This window comes from Astatotilapia calliptera, chromosome 1 (genome assembly GCF_900246225.1).
Source record: "Astatotilapia calliptera chromosome 1, fAstCal1.2, whole genome shotgun sequence".
In the NCBI taxonomy this organism is placed as follows: domain Eukaryota; kingdom Metazoa; phylum Chordata; class Actinopteri; order Cichliformes; family Cichlidae; genus Astatotilapia; species Astatotilapia calliptera.
This window is the reverse complement of record NC_039302.1, coordinates 17636710-17658436: the sequence shown is the minus strand read 5'-3', so window position 1 is coordinate 17658436 and position 21727 is coordinate 17636710. Positions and strand designations below refer to the sequence as shown.

Below are 21727 nucleotides of genomic sequence, written 5' to 3'. Positions count from 1 at the left end.
AAAGCCACCAACATGTTACACGACACAGGGTTTAAACAAACCGTCAGCGTTACTTTCCTTGTCAGGAAGGAACGCAGTTGTTGCTCTGCTGTCACTACATTAACAGCTAAAATGCATGTTCTCCATCCACATAATGAACTGAAGCAAAGTGTGACAAGTACATGAAGTAAATTATGATGTAGGGTGGGTGTTGTTTTTTATGCTGTGAGCAGAAATGCTGTACCGAGCACAAATGCTGTACAGAGCACATTAATGGCACACTTCCCCTCTACAGCTGCACGTTAAGATTCTGTGCATGACAGTCTTGAGCAGAATCAGTGATAGGCTTTACATTGTTCATCATCTCCTGAAAACACACTTGAGTTACTGCAGAGGATGTTGACAGATCTCTCAGTTTTTGCAACATATATGTTGATAAGTGGAAAGCTCCTACTATTTGATTGTCTATATCAGTCCTTTAGGGCATTGTGAGCTCTAAGACTCTGATTGCACCTTTAATTATTTACTTGGTCACCTACAGCATCGTGGCAGGAAGTGTAGACAATGTGGACCTGCTTGAGGTCATTATCCAGGAAGTGTCTGCGTATGGCCAGGACATTACAGCCGCAACAATTGTCCTCTTCCACTGTCACGGACTGAGACAGCCGAGATCCAGACACAGATGTACAGCTGTCCAAAAAAAGGAAGATGAGAAGAAAACAGGATGTCAACCAAAGGAAGAACAAATCAATGTTTAAAAAAAAAAAAAAAAAAAAAAATAGGTGAAAGAGACACGAGAGAAATACAGTACGTTGGTAAGATTACAGGGATATAATTAGTATCCCAATGCAGGCAATCTGGATATGAGTATGTGATTAATTCTACATTGCTTGTGCCAGTGAGTGGGTCTAAGTAGAGTGGTATTGTCTCAGTGGATTACCACTTGGCAAGTGTTGACGCATGTGAAATTTGATCCGCACTGGAAAGGCTCAAGAGACACAGAAACCAAATAGATCAAAACTGTGCGGGTGTATGTTTGAGTGCTTACGGGCAGGAGCTGGCGAGGCGGCACAGCCCACAGGCAGGCTTCCTCATCAGGTACATGGGCCAACCATAAGCAGCCAGGGCAAAGAGCATATAATAGCACACATCCTTGTACATGTTCATCTCAGCCTGAGAGAGGAAAAGGCAGACAGATGGACAAACACAAACACACACACACACACACACGCTTGCATCAGAGCAACTTGAGACATCATTGAGATCTTCAAATATTATTTCAGTTGAGCACATACTGTGTTTGCTGTTGGTGTGGTATGTTTGCGAGCAGACACACTAACAGTGAGACACGTATACAGTTCACGCTGCAGAAAAAAATTCTGTCACATCAAGAGTTCTAATCGTTGAACATGATGCAAAACCACTGTGCCCCCCACCATGTACACTGAAATATAAACAAAGCTGTGATTTATGTAGCCAATATCTAAGGGATGCTGAGACTACATCTTAATTTGTCACAATTTCTTCCATTGTCATTTGAACTGAAACACCTTGAGAAAAACCTTTATTATAATTGCCCTCTCTTTGTGCAACATGTGCAATAACTTTGCATTGTCAAAACATCTTTCAAGGGTAAATATGACTCAGGAGAGCTTTAAAGAACAAGAAATGCATGTCACATTTCTGCAATGATTTTTATCAATTCTAACTTTCATAAGAGTCCATGTGGTTTGGAATGGGATTTAAAAACAGAAGTCGACTTTTTGAAAGTGCGTCACACAGAAGAAACTCACCGAGTTCTTGAGGTCCAGGTATCTAGTGTTACGAGTGACAGGCATTCCTGATAAGAAGGCTAAAATGTCATTGTTGGCCTTTGGAAGAAAACCAACAAAGACATTATTAAGATCAGAGTATTTAGAAACATTTTAAACAACATATTTTTGCATATTAAAATAGACAGTAATACCTGGTCCAGGATAGATGATCTCTTAGACCTCTGTCTCTGGCGAAGCAGTACCAGACCAGCAATAATGTCACTAGGCACAATGTCCAGGTCTCTGAAGAACTCTGCAAAAAGGCTGGCCACCTCTGAATACGCATCCTGAAGGAAGAAGCATAGATCAGAGAATGCTGGTAGGAAAATGAACTACAAAAGCCAGCAAAGGATGCATGTTGTGAGCATGTTATCTTAAGTGTTTATTGCTTAGTTCAGACTACACACTATTGCCAGTAATGACCAGAAAGGCGTAGAGACCAAAAATTAATGTCTCTGATGTCATAATCAGGTAAACACAGATTCAGATCACTGGTGAGGTTTTGGATTAATACTAATACCTTATACCAACTGATGAATACCAATATACATGATCATAACCAGGTTTTTATTATCAGTCACATGGCCACCTATCCACTGGAGCTACCTACTCACCAATGAACTGTATCTTTAAATGTGTTCACAATTTTTTAAATTTTATTTCATGACTTAAGATGTGCCAGGATTGTAATCAGAAATACAAACAAATCTCTTCACTGTACATGAGATTAGCTTTTTGATGGCAGCTTGTTATCTGGAATTAATTTATTTCACATTTTTATTTCACATTAAAAGCTTAATGTCACTGGTAAGCAGCTGAGCAGAGCAGCTGTATGCCACAGTCAAGATTAATCCAGTCAGGGCTTATTCTAATGACCGTCTTACTGAACATTATACACCAGCAGTGGTTTTATTCCTTTATATTTTCAAATTCAAGGAAAAAATGTTACCGGTAAGTGTGTTTTGTTTTGCGACTCACCGATTGTGTATCTTGGGCTCTTGTGCAGCACATGAAAAACTTTAGCCTCCTGCTCCAGCTGCTGGCTTGGCCTTCCTCTAGCCTGTGTCTAATCAAGGGGGGGGAAAAAAAAAAAAAAAGTTCTCTCACAATTGAACTAGAGTTCGAAAAAAAAAAAGAAAGAAAAAAAAAGGGGGGGGGGGGGGAGGTGAAATCTGATAGGTAAAATCTAACAAATATAACAAAGAGATTAGCGTTTTGACCCCAGCAGCCTGTTGATACCTGAGCGTGTAAGTAGTGAGGTTGCGCTGACGCCGACGGGTTGCCTTCAGCTTGACAAAAGTCCGACCCGTGGGATCAAAAGTACACATGAGGGTAATGCAAACGCTGAAAATTACCAGCCAGTTGCATACAACAATTCCTGCAGAGAATATTAAAACATTATTCAAAAAAAAACCCTTTTTACTTAAACCTTTCTCATTCTCCTTTATATCCACGTTTCACTCACCCAAAGCCAAGTTTTTGGCAGTGACATCAGAGCACGGTTTGTAATACTGGACAAGCCAGGCAATGCCCACGACAGCATATACGAGCTCAACCAACAGAATAGCTGGAGAGAAAAAGAGGGAGAGTGTGTGAGGACACTCATGATCAATTAGTAAATGTAAAAACTATACAAACTAAACAAAAAAGTAACGCGCCACTTTCAATCATACATAGCGTCAGGATGCAAAAAAAAGCCCCAAAAACTTTACATCTCAGCATGTCTTACCTAGCCGTATGTAAAGGACATACTGTACAGCTTCCCTGGGCTGTGTGTACAAAATGCTGCCCCTCATGCTCAACCACATGATGGCGCTCTCACATATAAGGCAGCTGACCAGGATGCCCAGGTACCCTCGGCCATGGTCCACCAGGGTTTCCGAACAGGACTTGTCTGAGCCATATGGAAGGCCGAACACAACTACAGACAGAACCACCAACCTAAAAGACCGGAGTAAGGAAGCAATCACACAGACGCTTTTCTTCAGACATCTACAAACCAAACACTGAAAAGTTAAGACCCAAAAAATAAATAAATAAATAAATAAATAAATAATAATGTCATTTCTACTGAAGAAACACTGACTCACCATATGCAGTGTAACAAAAACAGGAAGAGGGCGGGCAGCACCAGGTCATCACTGCCAACTGACCAGCGCCGCCGAAACATCACCATTCCAGGCATCACTGCCCTGCAGGAAAACCAAAGGGAGAGAGGAAACATCAGGGAAAGGAACTCTGCTTCATTTTTAATTCACTACGTCTAATTCAGTCAGCATCACCTTGCACGGTGCACAGTATACAGGAAATTTCTGTCTTTATCTTCAAAAAAGCAGAGCCACAATGAAAACTCTAAACCAACAATGAACACAACACATGCATCTCTGAACTAAACAGCATTCAGATCATGCCAAGCTCAGCATCAGCAGCCACACAGGGAAGTTTCTTTGTCCTGAATCCCCCCCCCCCCAACCCCCCCTTCCCCGGTTTCTTAAATGCACTGCATGCTAAAAGTGAAGAAGGGCTGTGGAGATAATAACACAACAGACTTTTCACCAAGGGGGAAGAGTGACAGATAATGGAAGGTAGAGACGAGGAGATCGAGTGGGTGAGGGAGGGTGCAGTGTACGTGTAAGACTTGATGTATAAAAAGGAAGAAAACCAGCTGGAACATATGATGTCACCATTCTGGTTGTAGCCCTGTGAAAGAATATCTTTTATGTTATTCGGGGTCCTCCTTTGTTGCACAAGCACTGCAAGATTACTCAAGCTGCTTTGGGTTAAACTGAAATGAACTATAAAAGCAGTGGAGGGAGGTAGAGGGCGACGCAGCTTTCAGTCAAAGAAAATATGCCATCCATTATGACAAAACCATTAACTGTAGTACATCTATCAGTGTAGTGAGTGACTTAGTAACTTGTAATAAGTGAAATATAGTTTTAAGTTTTCTTATTGGTCCCGTTCCAGCCCTCCTCTGCCTTTTAGTATTGTTTCAGAACATTTGTTTGAGTTATTAAGAAACTGGCAGCACCTCCCAAGATCACCTTTAAAAAAAGCACAGTAACAATAGCTGATAAAGTCTTATTGAATCACGACACCAAAAAATAGCAGAGAAAATTGCATTATATCCTGCTTAAAGGTTAACGTAGGAATGTGCAAAGAGATCGTGTTTGCCAAGAATAACAACTGCAGCAAAAAGTACAGTTGGATCATAAATGAACACAATGGGTTGACAACTTAAATGAATCACAGAAAGCATGCATGTGTACTAATGCAATAAAGTTTGTTCTAGTGGCAACCAGTCAGATTGGACCGAGTACAGGCACAACAAATTGGTGGTGCAACAAAATTCTTCATTTGGCGTTCCTTTGTTAATATTTTCCAAGTTTTTTCACACCTCTGTTTCCTGACTTTTTATGTGTGGTTGTAGCTTTGCACATGACTTCTGCTTCACTCCAGTTAAAGTTAACTGGAGAAAATGCTCACAAATGTTTTTTGCTTGATCATGTAGTGCCACGTTTAAGAACATTAAAAGAAAAGCTCCCTCTCTGCTGAACACTGACTTGGTGCAAATAATCACATTTCACAGTGTCCTCTCAAATACGGCCTTTTTACTGTAAACAACAAAGAAGTATGCACCTAAAAGCTTCTTGACCTAATAATGATGATCGACTCACAGATATTATTTTCTGAAAGGACTTCCTTTTAACAGAGATTATCAAAAGTTGTTGCTGTCTTGCACTAAAATGAATAAGGATTTTAAAAGAAGAAGGAAAAAAAACCCCATCAGCACTAATAATCTTAAGTGGTATTATAGAAGGGTAACTGTCAAATTAAATGTCAAAGACTTGAAGACAAGTAGCCTCTTCAGTAATCGGCAAAATAGTTTACTCCCATGCATTTTCCCCCTCTTATCCAATTCAGGACCGCCGGGATGCTGGAGCCTATCCCAGCAGTGATGGCAGGGCCAAAGGCAGGGTACACCTTGGAGAGGTCGCCAATCAGCCACAAGGCTAATAAAGAGAACCGCCATTTAGCCCAACCCCATCCCTGTTTTGGGATGGTGGGAGGAAGTGAGAGCACTCGGAGAGAACCCACTCTTTCATATCAAAATACTACAAGTGTTATAATGACTTCCTACTGTAGTTCAGCGCGTCACAATGAAAATGAGCCATCCAGCTAAGCTCAAGTTGTGAAATAAGCTTGAAATATAAACAATTCTTTTGCATACAACATACAGTTTGTTTGTGATTTTTACTTCAAAAAGAATCCACCTAATTACCTGTGAAGGAAGAAATCAAAGAAGAAGAAAAAAAGCCATTCATTGAGCCATTTGTGCAACCACCTACATAGCTCTCAGCAGGGATGTGTAGTATTACACAAAACACTGGCATTTTCTCTGTGCAGATCTGGAGGTCTTTTTTTTGTTAAACAAAACCTTCACTATTCTCTTACTGCACAAGCAGTAACACAAGAAACACTGTTGTCAGAATGGATTCCCATGCCCCCTTCTCCTCTTTTAAGTCGGACGGACCTTTAACTCAGAATAAAATTTAGGCTATTCACAGTCTAATAGTTTAGCAATAGAGAGATAAAAGTTCTGCCCTGTGTTCATGTTAAATCTACTTCAAACTAAATTAGTCTTTTACATCAATTTCCAGCTCCATATTCCAATAAGGAAAAGCATAATAGGCCCTCATCTCAGACTTTTCTACACCTTTATTCAGTAATGAGATCTCCCATTTGGTCCGTGGATAAGTACCCTTTGAGCTTAAACACCTGCACTGATTTGCATTGTCTGAATATAGATCAAAGGTTTTCCTTATTGTTTGGAACAAACGTAAAAAATACTGGCCCACGCACTCCTACAATGTTGTAACGTTCCTTTATCAGATCATCAACTGGGATTAAATGCAACTGCAAAAACAAACAAACAAACAAACACTGAAAAAAAAACCCCAAAAAACCCAAAACCTACTAATGTAGACAATTCCAGTTTACAAATGATGAGTACTAACAAAAGTGAATGCAAATCTCATGTTCCATAATTTACTTGATCTTTCATAATAATATACCCATAATGATAATGAATCCACATTTTTGCAGAGATTTAGCTTTTTGAAGGCATGTAGATCTAAACTTTTGATCTGCTGTAAAACAGCCTGTTTCAGTTTAAGCGTCTTTTCACTAAATTGCATGCTCAAAAAAATGTTTTGTCTCACTCCAGCTTCTTCTTGTTCCATATTGAAGATCTACTTGGAACCTTGTACCAAGTAGGTACTAATGGAAAAGGGGCTTTATTGGCAGAGTTGGGACCATATCTGAGGAGGCAGATCTTTTACATGGCTGGTGTGTAAAGGTTTTTACTGCTTACAGTTGTGGTTGAGCAACGTAGTTGCCAACCAAACCTAGTACTCCCATTGCTTCTTGTTGTTCTTGTTGCATGTTGAAGCTTTACTTGGAAACTTGTTAAGCTCCAACAATGCAAAATATGATTTTTTTTGCCATTTTTCAAGTGGTCTTCAACTTTGCATCAGGACTGTATGTGCAAAAGCGATCGTGATACAGTTTCAAATCCTGGAACAAACCATGAAATTCTCACTGCTGCTGCCTTTTCATGAAAACTGATTGAACCCAGAATCTTGTCTTCTTTGTCTTGTTTAGAAACATCAGGACCAGCTCAACACTAAATAATGTCGACTTCATTTTTTCCACAGTGTATTATTTGACAATTAATTTCCAGCAAAAACACATACTATTCATTGTGTATATATGTTACACAGCAAGTTCAGATCCCCAAAAAATAAGGAATTTTGTGTCGCTTTTTTCCAAAGTGCTCAGCGTGTAATGGCTTTAAGGCTGGGTGATTTGAACAAAAGATCATATAATGACACTTTCATCTCTCATGTGACTGTATGAGTTGTTGTACATATGACTGCAAGGATCTACTACTCTCTACTATAAGTTCAAGATCCAACTTAGGAAGTGCTGCATCTTATTTTTGCTCCAATTATATTTAGAGATTTTGGTCCAAGGCGACATGACAGCATCCCACAGGTGTTGCACATTTCTCAGCTGTAATCCATGATGTGAATTTCCTGTTTCACCACATCACAACGATTCTCCACTGGACTGAGATCTGGTGACTGTGAACTCAAGGTCATGTTCAAGAAACTAGTACCCTCTGGTCATAAATGAACACCAACTGCACTCATTCAGGTTACCTAATAATGCTGCTATCCTGTATATATTGTACATACTATTGTTTGAGTACTTACGATTGTTTTTTTGTACTTTTTATATTTTACATTTATATTTATTATTGAAACTTGCACCAAGGGAGTGGCACTCCAATTTCGTTGTACTCTGTACAATGACAATAAAGGCTATTCTATTCTATTCTAATGAAGTGACTGGTGAGTATAATTAATATCATCCACAGAATTTAACCAATAGTGGATTGCATGCCACACTGTAAGGCCATCTGACTGCCCACCCCTTCACAACAGTGTTTCCAGCCCCACCAATAACCAGATTGTGGCTGTTTCAATGATATAGCAAGAGCTCAGAAGTTTTTAATTTAAAGTTCATCTTCAAAACCTTATAAATAACACACCAAAAAAACAAAACAAAACCCCAGTTATTTCTTGTGAAGTTGGCAAAATTATTACAGTGAAATTTATGCCCAGAAACAACTAATTCCTTCAGTGTTTCAGTTACACAAAAATGTTTTCACAGCAACACAGCCTGAGCTGTGCTGGCACAGGATTACAAAGAGGACAATGCATCAAAGCAAAGGGGTCAAACCATGAGCAGTAAAATGTGTGAAGGTTTTGGTTTCAATCAAAGCATTACAGCAGGTGGTTTCACTGATTGGCACACTTAACGTTAGACGACAGACAGCACAGTGAAATCAGCTGCTGTTGTGTTTGGCTGAAAAAGTTTACTCTCAGTCTTTCACAGCAAATGGTGTAATAGCCTGAATGCACAGTTTTGGATAAATGCAGTAAATATTCACAGAAAAGGAGGCAATGCACAAAAAAGAAAAGGCAACACATTATTCTAAAAGTCATAACACAAATGCTGATCCGCAGATTCCAGCTTTTATAGCTATTCAGTCTACGAAATGGCTCCTCAGCTTTGTGTAAGAGAGCGAAGGGAAGCAAGAAAATGTAAATTGACCCAGGAGTCATCTTAGCTCTAGTTGTGAAACTCTATCTGGGTTGGAGCGGCATTAAAGAGGACAGTGGAAGAAGGGAGGGAGAACAAAAATTAGGGGACAGAAATAAGGAAACATCTGAACTCCCCCCCAAAAAATCTCATTTAGGCCAAAACAATCAGGCCAGTAAAGAAAAAGAAAAAAAGAAATCTAGAAAAATCTTCCACACCAACAGGGACACTTATCAGCTCTCTCCTCCAGGCCTGCTGGTACGATAAGACTAAACTCCCAGCAGAGGCGTCAAAAGTGGAAAAAAAAAAAAAAAACAAACATTACAGCATGGTTAGAAATTGAATGGAGTAAGAGAGCGACAGTTGCTTTTGTGTAGTGCAAATCTCCTCTGTGAAGTTTGTTCATGTGAAAGTGTCAGATATATGGAGGTCTTTTTTTGTCTGGTGTTTGGGGGCTTTGTTGTATTTTGTTTCCTCAAATGTCATCGTTTTTTGCAAAAAAACCCCAAAAAAAACAAAACAAAAAAACACTCCCTTCATCCGAGCATTTGCTAAATTACATATCCGAACACGACGTATGCAAACTGCCTTAAACCTGATTTATGCTTCAGTGGGAAATCTACATCGCGTAGTTGAACCTCCCAGGAAATGCAACTAAACACTGGGCTGATTCAGCCTGCATTGGCCTCTTCAGTCCTGTTGATTCCTCCTGTACATTTTCAGCTACATTTCACAACATTTCTTAAATTTATCAGTGAGAGAATAACAACCATAGCCTCAGTTAACGAAGGCTAATCATATGATCAATATAAGGATTTACAAATGTCAGCAATTTCCTTCAGGGAGATTGCTCAAACTATCATAACTGATGTGAGAGAATGTATCAAGAAGTGGAAAAAAAATAGAGGGACAAATATGCTTGCCCCTGAAAAAAATTAAATGACCACAATAAAGAGTGAGGACCCAAGAGGGGAAAACGTTCCAACATTTTATTTGTTTCTATTGGCCAGATCCGGATTTAAAACACCAGGACACGAAGCTGTGGTTGTTAATGTGTAATGCACCAGCACAAACATAAATGCCACCAACAGCAGCGGCCACTTGCATAGCTTAGTCGTAGGCTCTACAAACGACTGGTATACATTCTGCTATCTTCATTCAGCTACCAAATCAAGACCAACTTGCTGGATGGATGGAGCTGGATCATCTACTACGAAGCAAGTCCAATATACCCAAGGTATTGTTACCTTATCTGGATTCATTTATCGCGACACTGGCAATCAGGGTAAGTGGTCACACGAAGCTGGTTATCAACTCACTAAGATAACTCAGGATTTCCCCTCCACGCTCACACGAAAGGGGAGGCTTTGCCAGCATCAGACTAATCACAATTATGAATAAGTGCTGGCAGCAGGGTTTACAAAGGAAGATTAAACTATATGATGGGAAAAATATGAAGCAGTTAAACATGAGACACAGCTGCTGCAGGCCAAGCAGTGATATGAGTGTGCATGTGAGGGCTGTAGAGTTATTTAGTATTAAAAGGCATGTATGAATGCATGTAAGCTTTACATACATCCAACCATTTGATTCAGCTGTGTTGGAGCAGGGATGCATCTAAAAGCTGCAGGATTGTGCAGGTTGCCTGATTATTACTTTAACTGATGTTTTAGCCTTTACTGGTCCAGAAGTTTAAAGGTTTTGGTTACTTTTATTTTATAGTCTTTAAAACTTGTACATTTGACATATGTACTTATGTATTTTTGCTGAAAGCATACATGAGGGCGCTACTAGCGACCGTAACCACTGTTGACTTTACTGCTCCTATTGTTTTACAGGACTCAAAAAAAAAAAAAAAAAAAAAAAAGACATTTAATCTCAAGAGTCATTATCTAAATAAATACTACAGGTTTATTTTATGTGTCACCAAGAGCATTAGATCACTGAAGCTAAAAAACGATGACACACACACACACACACACGCACGCACACACGCACACGTTCCTAACTTTAATTAACCTTATCAGAATAGATGCATTTAGGGAGAGTGGTGTGTATCTGTCCAATCTAATTCTTGTTAGCACGTCAAAGTCAGAGAGTTCATGCATATCAGAAAGTTTCAAGTGTTTTAGAAATCGTGTACTCATTTTTTAAATTTCTTATTCCTTTTCATGCTGATCTTGTTTGATTTAAACTTACGAGTAGGAGCACCGCTGATTACTTTTCACAATAAGTCACACAAGGTGCCTTTAAATCATCCTGAGTGATTACTATCTACATTAACATGAGACTGAGGAAAAACAGCAAATCTTCAGGTCTGAGAAGCTGGAACAGTCCATTTCTGTGAGTACTGTTGTTTTGTGGCTGAAGTCTCATTAGTAATAATAAGCACAACCACATCCAGGCTGGATTGTGTTGTTCCCATCTTTAATCTATGGTATCGTCATTTTCAAGGCTTCTGTTTGGCAACAAAAGATCGGACACATTTTAAGGACAGTCAGTACTTCAATTGATTGCACCAGTGTGTTTTCTAAGTCCATTAGGGAATGACTGGAATGTGACAAGCTCAAGACCAGACTTGAACTTCCGTTTGTGGTTATAAGCATTTTAAGAGGTTTTTCAAAACAGTCGAGAGTACGATAGTGTGCTCATCTTAAGCTAAACCGTGCTGATTACTGTTTCAATCAGTTCAGCATATAACTAATCAGTGCTGACCTCCAACTACAAAACTCTGAAAGCCAAATTTCATGAACATCTATGACCATCAATCTCATATCTCAACTCGACATCCTCACAAAAAGCAACTGCATCCTCAAGGGCTTTCCCATCCATCACACAGAGGACGTTAGCCTATTAGTGGTGCTGTTTGGCCTCAACTATAGGCATTAGCTGATGCACTTTGACAATTTTTTCACCGCAGTCAAATGCAAACACGTCATCCTGATATTATGTTCATTACATTCCTCCTTCCTTCCACAGGTACACCAGGCTATTTGAGCAATGAAAGTGGAAAATACATATGTAAGGAGTGGACAGCTTCAAATACCTCGGAGTTCACATCACGCAGGACCTTTCATGGTCCTGTCACATCAACACCGTGGTGAAAAAGGCCCGACAGCGTCTCTACCACCTCAGACGCTTGAGAGACTTCCAACTGCCCTCCAAGGTGCTCAGGAACTTTTACTCGTGCACCATAGAGAGCATCCTGGCGGGAAACATCTTAACCTGGTTCTTAACCAGCACCATGCAGGACAGACGAGCTCTACAGAGGGTTGTGCGGTCAGCTGAGCGCACCATCCGCTCCGAGCTCCCTGACCTGCACTCAATCTACAGCAGGCGGTGCTGGACCAAGGCCAGGAAGATCGTGAAGGACCTCAGCCATCCCAACAACAGACTGTTCTCTCTGTTGAGGTCAGGAAAGCGATTCCGCTCCCTGAAGACCAACACAGAGAGACTGAGGAGGAGCTTCTTCCCGCAGGCGATACGGTCTCTCAATCACACCACCACACAGTACTGACCCACACATATAGTTCTTACACACACACTGGACTTTCTGGACTTTGTTTTTGCACAACACTGGTCACTATATTCTTCATTTCCGGTTAATACTTGTACAGCTGCTGTTATTGTGTATATATTTATTTAGATTTAGATTTCTTCATACATTCTTATATAGTTCTATATTGTGTATTGTGTATTTTGTTGTACAGTTATTTTATTTTCAACTTTAATTTATATATTTATCTTTATCTTATTCTTCCCAGTTAAATTTACCCTTCATTCTAATTTGTGTTGTACAGTTATTTCATTTTTAACCTTAATTTATATTTTATTCCTTCCTAGTTAAATTTACCCTTTTTAATTTTTCATATTTATTTCCTATCTTATTCATAGCCTTTTCCTTTTTTGTTCTCTTTAGGTCACGAGCAGTTGTCCAAGCATTTCACTACATATCGTACTGTGTATGACTGTGTACGTGACAAATAAAATTTGAATTTGAATTAGTTAGCGACAGATTAATTGAAGTTGACCTCGATCAACTTCAAGGTTCTGGGTCATCGTCTAACAGAAAATTGAAAACTGATTGTTTAAAAAAAAAAATTCAAGGGAATTATGCTCATGTGCTCAGGATGTAATGTGCAATTGGGCTTCAGGGGATTAAATCACATTGACTCTCATAAAGCATCTTCATTAAATGGAATATCCAATCTCCATAGCAATTTCAAACCATGTTGCATGTTCAGTGTGCTCCCCTGGTAAACTTAACCTCCTTAATTAGTTTAGAATCTGTGATTAAACCAGAGAGCTGGATATTTGCAACCTGAAAACTAAACATTTAAAAAAAAAAAGGATATAGAAAGGCTGCAAAATCCCATCCCCAAAATAAAAATAGGACACCAACTCCATGCGAGGGACGTTACATACAAAAACCCCAAACAAACAAACAAACAAACAAACAAACAAACAAACAAAGCCTCCCTGGTTCTCCCATAAATTGTTGTTATTTATGGTAACATAATGATCATTTCACAACCAGCACACAGCAAAAAAAAGACACTTTCTGACAGACTAAGCTGACTAATCCTACTTTCACACATCAGGAATTCACTGTCCTCAAAAGCCATTATTTCAAGCCAAGCTACACCTGAACAGTGTTGCTGGAGCACAAATTATGTTGTGAAAAAAATCATTATCGGGACTTGTCATCGGCATAGCACTTCTACAGCTGCAGCGATGTAGAGTTTAAATGTAGCTTACTGGATGTTACTACTTGATACATTTTTACTTACAAAGGCACAAAGTCCATATATTGTTTCGAGTACTATTTTTAATAACCATAAAATAACCAAAAGAGACAAAGAAAATGTTTCAGACCAAGGTGAAAATTAAACAACTGTTGCACGCCTGATATAGAAACGACTTTTTATTAACTTTTTTTTTTTTTTTATGCGGGTTCGTAGATCTGTCTCAGGCATGGCTCGTTTCCCCTTGTTTCGTGGAATCCTTGACTTCCCTAAAATGTAATTACATAACACTTAGGCTTACACAAATTAGATTTCACTTTTTATACAGTACATATAGCGTTCAATATTGTGAGCACTGGGGGTAGCATATTTCACATCAGCCATCAGTGAAACATAACCACTGTTTGATTTTTCTGTTTCTGCTTTTGTTTTTTAAACTTTGAAGGTACACTGATGCACTAAGCAGAGCAAATCTTCACAAACTACGTGACTTTTTATTTTTCCTCAAAATAAAACTATACATTTTCAAATCCAAATTGTCAATTTCTCCATTGCTGTGCATATTGATCGAATCTGCATATCTTTTGCTCCATAATACATGATATTGACCATGATGCCTAGCCTAGATAAAAGCCAAGCCCATCTAATGTCGATGCTGATGTTAATAGTTCTTAATGAACTGACATTTTTGCAATAAAACGCATTTCGCTGCAGCACCTGAAGCTGCCACACTCCCTGCCGTGTTCGTAACCTGAGATCAAAAGAGCATCTAAATGTCTAAAACCTGACCTAAAAAGAAACTCTACTATGCAGACAGCTCCAGCGTGAACTGCGGTTCTTGACTCTGCTATGATTGATGCATTCTGCATGAAGCATGAGTCACACAAACTCTCGACTCTCATCCAGAACTACAGATTCCATCTGCATCCAAGCCGCGTGCGTTCAGAGGAGACGACAATGTATCGATGCACGTGAGCAATGCTTTTGTGCTCCCCACGCCTAGGCCCACACCCATGCGATGCAGTGACAATGATGTAGCAACAATGACAGGGTTCCCTTTTCGTCACTATGCCTTTGTCTTTGACTGGGACAAACGAGTTAAACGGGCACAGCACTGCCTCTGAAATGTTTTACACAAACTGATTCTGTGTGAACTGCACGATGCATCTTATTCACAAGCAAAGCCCTAATGAAATCCCTATTCTCGACTTGGACATTGCCTGTACATGTTTTGAAAAACTGCAGTCATTTCCCCATCTCTACACATAAATGAGCTGTTGCTAACAAAAAGGGAAACGTTACAACTCACCAGGTCTTACTGCTGAAATAATTACACAGAGCACTGCTGACGTATCAATACACTACACCACTGGGTGAGTCACGAATACTGGACCTGAATCTAAAATCTGCACATACAGGAACCACAACATTCAGCACTGCTGCCCGTTCTTTGTTTTACAGAGAGCAAGTTGCTGGTTGGTATGACTATCAGCAGGTGTTTTAATATCCTCTTCCTCAAAGTGAGCCTGCTGCTGCAGCAGCATCAAGCCAAGTTGTGGCCCACAGCCCGCTGGTTAGAGGCCCTTTATTTTCTATCACACCCTCTCCCTGCGCAACCTCCCCATCTATCAACACTCTAACCAAGCTCAAGAACATTGAGTTCGTCAGGCAAGCGTCTCCTCACACAGAGGGATGAGAGCACAACTTACTGAGTGGTCTGAAAACAAACAGCTGAGAAATATTAATCCATTATGATCAGGAATACAATTCCCTGCTCTGAACCAAACATTTCTAACACCACTCACTCTTTTTTACAATAATAAATATTAAAAGTGGGAATCACCAGGTACCCTACATTACGATATTAATGCAATTTTTAACATATCTGGAGTACTGCAATAAGATATATTGTAATTTGTTATGTCTTTTCAACAGCAAATTACATCCTCAAAGTTAAACTGTTTCAACCAATGGGATAATTTTATCTCACTGCAGTTACTTTGTGCCACTAAATGAGACTGTCAAACATACCGACACTGCCACCAAAACCTGCCATAAATGTTGACATAAGACAGAGTCCGTCTGCAGTCAGTCTGTGACTCAATGGGGTCATGTGTTGGCAATCTGTCTGCATCTGTTTGCAAACCTCTGACAATCTCTCTGAGAGTGATTGCTGTGATTTCAAGTCAGATGTGATTGCTTGCAGAAAGATTACTTCCTATCAGGTGAAACGAGCCCTACTTTGTTACTTTATTTAATAAGAAATTGATATTTGGTGTCCTTGCATGGATTGTGAAACTATGCTGTATTGATTTTTTCTTCCACCCCTAATAAATATGAAAAACTTGAAAACTGACACTGACATATTCTGCAATCATACACTGTGTGCTTAAAAGGTCACTGTAAAAAAAAAAAAAAAAATTCTTTTTGCTGTTTTTATGCAGCTTGACTTTTCTTTTTTTTCCATAGTTATAGCAGTGCATGTTTTCAATGCATAAAAATGACGGCGAAATCTTTTTCATAATTATGTCCTCCAATTAGTGTTTAAATACACCATACTGAGCATACTGAGCCAGTCATGGACAGAACAGGAATAGGTTATGCTTCTGCTTAAAGGTTTACCTATTCACAGACACTGTGATACTTTGTGGTGTGAACACCAGTAGACCCTTAGTAACAGGTAACATTTGAACCAACAGAGCAAAAGCAGATTTTGGGTAAACCTATGAAATTACAACAAGCAAGTGAGCTTTTACAGGTTTTTACGGGTTTACACCTTTCTTAAGTCTAACGCTAAGAATGATGGGAAATTGGGAAGCTCTGCAGGTGTAGTAATCTATGTATTTTACATCATAACATCAGACAAAGATGGAACATGTTGTCAAGTGGGTGACACTACTTGATGCCAGTCTGGAACATGTTTCTTTTTTTGGGTGTCCATCCAAAACGGCGACAGACAGTAAATACACACTTTTGAGCGATAAACATAGTATCTAATTTTAATCCAAGTTTAGCCTGCTACTAAACTAACAGCTATGCACTATATTCAGTAATTAGTCCACTTTTCATTTATTCACATGACATCTTTTGAACAGAATTAGGTTATGCGACTGGGGTTGCTTGAAAAGTTTACCTGTTAGCTTTTGGTGGGACGTGGGAGAGAGGAGAGGATCTAATGTGTATCCCAAAAAAAAAAAAAAAAAAAGGAGATTCCTGCTTTTACCTGAGGTCTGCATCCTCTAGGTACCTGAAATTCTCTGTAGCATGCACACAGTTTCTGCAGCAACTCCTCATCCATAGGATGTAAATATTCATGTGGCCCCTTCGGTTTCTGAATTAAAAATTTATATCTTTGAAGTAGATAAGAATATAAATGTTGTACATTCACAAAAGTGTGTCTGAAATTGTGACTGTACACACAAAATGTACAGGTATAATTTCTGTGACATTTGTGTGCCAATTATAAATGACGGAATTTCTTCCATAAGACATTATCTAGTGGAATTGCTTTCTAGACTGGACTGACTCACGTTAATGTTGTGTGATATTTCTGGGGTTATGTGTGAAAGGGTTATTTAACTAGTGCACCATTAAAGGGTGATCTATAATTAAAGACAGGCTCTGCGAGCACACAGTTGGGCATAGAGGCATGCAGCAGGTAGCTCGTTATGTCTTCAAAATCAATGGGAATGAGATAGAAAGGAGAAAAAATATATATATTTACTTGACTTGAGACAGACATGGCAGGCTGAAGAGAGTTTGGCATGTAGTGAGGTGTTGGGCACAGTTCTGGAGAGACAGGCTACTAAGAATGTCTACAGAAAATGCTGAGGTTATGCTGGGTTGGCATGACTATGTGACTGCGGCACATAACCAAATCTCTCCGTCTCCTCTGCTCGCTGTCATACATCCATCTGCTCCAGTCTCTCTCTTTTTCTGCCTGGGTCAGTGTTACACTCTGCTCAGATCAAGATTCTCTCCAGCGTTTGTCACATCCCTGGCTCTGCTGTCTCTAATGATCCCGTCTCTCCCCGTTCTGTCACACGACAGCACCACTCTGTCCATCCTAAAGAATCTCACCCTCTCTCTTTCTCATCTCCCCATCTTCATGCTCTCTCCTACCCACACACTCATTCAGTATTCATATTTTAGAGGACATTTATGAGCACCATTTTCGGTGCAGATGCACACGCATCTACATTTTCTCCTCCGGCCCTCCCCTTCACAACCCCTCCTCTTCCTTATCAAGCTAATCCAGATTCTGGTTTTGGTTTCGCGTTGCTCATCTTTTTTTAGACTGAAAGCCATGTGCCGCTCACTCCTACTCTCCCTCTGCCTCTTTCTCCATCTTTTTCTCCCACCGCCGCCCACTCAATCCCTTTCACCTCTTCCCACTCCATTTTCTCTTCTTCCACTTGATGTGATAGTATGTGCGCCGCAGATTGCATGCGTGTGTTTGTGTATACATGATGATGCTTTTATGTGTTTGTGTGTTCGGCTGGCAACATATGTGGTCTGCCAACCTGTCTGTGGCATGCTGCCACATACTATATACGAATGTGTTTTTCATCGTATGCGATCATATAGTGACTTCATCAATTCTCCCCATGCAACACTCTACTGCAGCCATAGCACTGTTGCATTTCTTGGGGAACATCAAATAGACGTTCTTCCACGTACTTCCACTGAACACGGGTCTGATCACGGGTGCGGCTTGCAGATTTTGGAAAGCATACACGTCTGTTCGGAAGGGGACGCCGACAAACAACACCTGTCAGATAATCAATACTAGCTCATTTATGTGTGAATGTTTCCCTTTTATTTATGAGTTATTTGGACCGGCAACGATTCACAGTGAAGAAGATAAAACCTAAAATTCAGGCACATGCAAAGTATTACATATATAGCGGAGATAACAGGGACTTAAAATAGCAGATTTGAAAATGTTAATTGTGCTGGATCATTCGTGCACTTCCAATGCCATGTCAGGCAAATACACAGCGGTCACTGGAACACATTTCCAGCCTGTTGTGAACTACTGCAAGTTTCAGCTCATTTCAAAGAAAAGTATTCACTATTAAAATCCTGCCTTGTAGCATGATGTAGCCTAACAGGAAAATAAGTACCCTTTAATGCTGAAATGGACTCTTGACACACATGAGAAAATGAAACTCAATTTCAAGGGCCTATGGCATTATCATTTTGAGCTGAATATTTATAGCTCAACTAAAACTGTTCTGTTGCCCTCATTTAATTTCTCAGTTTAGGTGATTTGAGGAACTCGGCAGAAGTGTCTTGTTTAAACGTAAAATTTCACGCGCCGTAAATCCAAAAAACTTCCACTCAGTCTTCCTTTTATACAAGGTGTTTATCACAGCTCAGCCACAGCTACTGGCTTCTGACTCATGCACATGAACAAGTTATTTATGAAAAGCCAAACTTACAAGAATTTCAAAAAATGAAAATTAATCAAGACAGTCTAAAAAAACCTCAAAGATGCTTGTATATTTCATCATCAACTTCCAACTTCCAAGGACATTAACTCTATGACTTTACTGTCTACTTATCAATAACAGTGCCTTGATCTTTGTAACTCTGTTTAAAAGCATTACAATTAAATACCAGTAAAAAGACATACAGTTAACTGGTGAATTGCCTTTAGGTGTGAATGTGCGTGTGAATGGTTTCTTTGTGTTACACGTTAATTATACTTCTGCATCCCATTGATGCCATAACTTACGTCATAACCGGATCCCAGTTTTAACCTTGAGTCTTTTAACTTCTACGTAACCTGACATGCATGTCCCAATAAATGTAATTACACGTTGGGTTGATGCGTAGCACAATGACTTGAATGGCGTGGATGGTTACAATATTGAGTTTCCAGTCACATTGTCAGTTAGGACGCAGCTTTCCCACAGAAGTTTAACTCAAGCTTTAGCCCTGCGACAGACTGGTAACTTGTCCAGGGTGAAGATGAATGGATGGATGGATTTGGCAGCTAGACTTGTCGGTAAACAGGTATTTTGCAGTGTGCCTACTATAATCCCTAATGGTAACAAACTGTACAGCACTGCTCTGTACAGAACATAAACGTTGCAGTGTGTTACTGTCAGCTGCTTTGGTTACCGTTACACTGATTGCATTCCTACTGTAAACTCCAAAAATAAAATGTATTACTGTAAATGTCAACTGCACGTTCTCATCCTCCTCCTCTCCCTTAAGCTGTAACATTTGTCCGGTCTTCCTCCCCTCACCCCCTACCAGTCACGGGAGATGGCTGTCCCTTCTTGAGCCTGGTTTTGCTAGAGGGTTCTTCCTGTTAAAAGGGACTTTTACCTTCCCAATGTTCACCAAGTGTTGGCTCAAAGGGGTAATTTGATTGTTGTACAGAAGTCCAAATCAGAAAGCATAAACGAGTAACAATATATCTACACCCTTGCAAAAAGATGCATTGATGCGGTCGATAATTAATGCTTTTTGTCATCTGCACTTCCATAAATACTGCCAAATGTTCTCCGTTGCTTTATCTAAAAGCCTTTTGACTCTTTAACTCGCTGTGAAAAACCAAACACCAGCATTAGACCTGTTACATCAGATTAAATTAATAAGTCTAGAGTGAAGACGAGAAGGCAGGCAGTTTTCTAGCACAAGAAGAGGTGACGTAACAGAAACTCTCGCAAAAACTGATGGGGAAAACAAAGAGACAACATATCCACCAGGACTCTGCTGGAGGCACTTGGTTTTCATTAGGAGAGAAGCCTCACAGGGACACCAGTGAATCAAGTGTTTACACTGGTGTTGATGCAGCCTGACATAGCCAGGAATGGCCTGACTGGCTTATTTTGCAAAAACACTTAGCTGTAGTTGATCTCAGGAAAACTAGCAATGAGCTTAAAAATGAATGAGAAGAAAAATAAAAAAATCTTCACCCTTACAAGATCTTCACGCAAAACCTAAATTAACTGGGTTTTCCCCTCCTTTCCTGTTTGTGTGAAGCTTTTCCACACCCTTTACAATCATGTATGTGTGCATGGAGGGTTAAGGTGGGGACGTGGACTACAATATTGATTAAATACATAAAGGATATGCAAGTTATAGGTGTAATGTAGGACCCTAGAGAACCCTGTCAGGGATATTCTGAATCAGAATGGGCCTTCAGAGGTTGACTGAATAGCACAGTAAAGGCAACATGTCTGTTAGCTTATCAGAGGGAAATTTGGGTATTTTGTTTTTATTTCGGACACATTATACAATTAAGCTGCAGCAGATGAAATCCTAATTCACGAATGCGGTTTAAAAAAAATTTATTTTATTGTATTACTGGAAAGCGCTGGGTGAAACTTCCTTTGGGGATGGCTAAAAGCTTTTTTGGAGGAGGGTGCCAAAAATTCCTCTATGCAGTTTCCTGTGCAGAAATCATAAACGAAATGAGATATGTATGCATGGGTATAGTCCAGTACTTATCTGTGTGTCATAAACATGCCTCGCTGCAGCTCATAAACAACATATTAAGCACCTTAATATAAAACCAAAGACCACAACAGATCTTGACAACAGTGAGTGCCACTGTATGAGTAATAACCAACATTTCCTGCTCTCATCTCTTGTTTTGTTCAAATACTGTGTCATTCTCTTAAACCAGCATATTGCTATTTTTCAGGCATTTGTTATCCACTTTGGGACAGCCTGACATTCTCCTTACACCCTGCGGTCATCTTTCATCCATCGTGGCTTCATAAAGGCAGAGCACTTTGAGTGGGCATGAAAATATAGATAGAAAAGAGAAAAGCATGGATCCACAACTGGAAGTCGTGAGAAAAGAAGGGCCCAAATTAGCTGTGAAATATTCAGTGTGAATGATAAAGAGGTGTGACAGTCCCCATTACTGTCACTGTGCCAGGTCCCTTTTTTTGCAGGGAAGCGTGCAAGCATAAAGTCTGGATAATGTACTGGTCAGGCTTTAAAGCCTTGTTGGAAAGGCTCCTCTGTAGTAATGTTAAAGAACAGGGGATTGAT

At 39.7% G+C, this 21727-nt stretch overlaps 1 protein-coding gene across 2 annotated transcripts in view; it reads right to left on the bottom strand.

Annotated features, from left to right (window-relative positions):
• The window catches only part of dagla (diacylglycerol lipase, alpha), a 43025-nt gene that overhangs the window by 19375 nt on the left and 1923 nt on the right, over positions 1 to 21727 (bottom strand). For both annotated transcript variants that reach the window (XM_026167057.1, XM_026167066.1), the window contains exons 2-10: positions 3884 to 3985; positions 3523 to 3734; positions 3259 to 3360; positions 3033 to 3171; positions 2772 to 2859; positions 1946 to 2080; positions 1773 to 1850; positions 1028 to 1152; positions 519 to 669 (exon numbers count right to left, since the gene is read on the bottom strand). In XM_026167057.1, coding sequence (XP_026022842.1) covers positions 519 to 669; positions 1028 to 1152; positions 1773 to 1850; positions 1946 to 2080; positions 2772 to 2859; positions 3033 to 3171; positions 3259 to 3360; positions 3523 to 3734; positions 3884 to 3978 — 1125 coding nt within the window. In that variant the 5' untranslated portion in view covers positions 3979 to 3985. The remainder of the gene's footprint in view (positions 1 to 518; positions 670 to 1027; positions 1153 to 1772; positions 1851 to 1945; positions 2081 to 2771; positions 2860 to 3032; positions 3172 to 3258; positions 3361 to 3522; positions 3735 to 3883; positions 3986 to 21727) is intronic.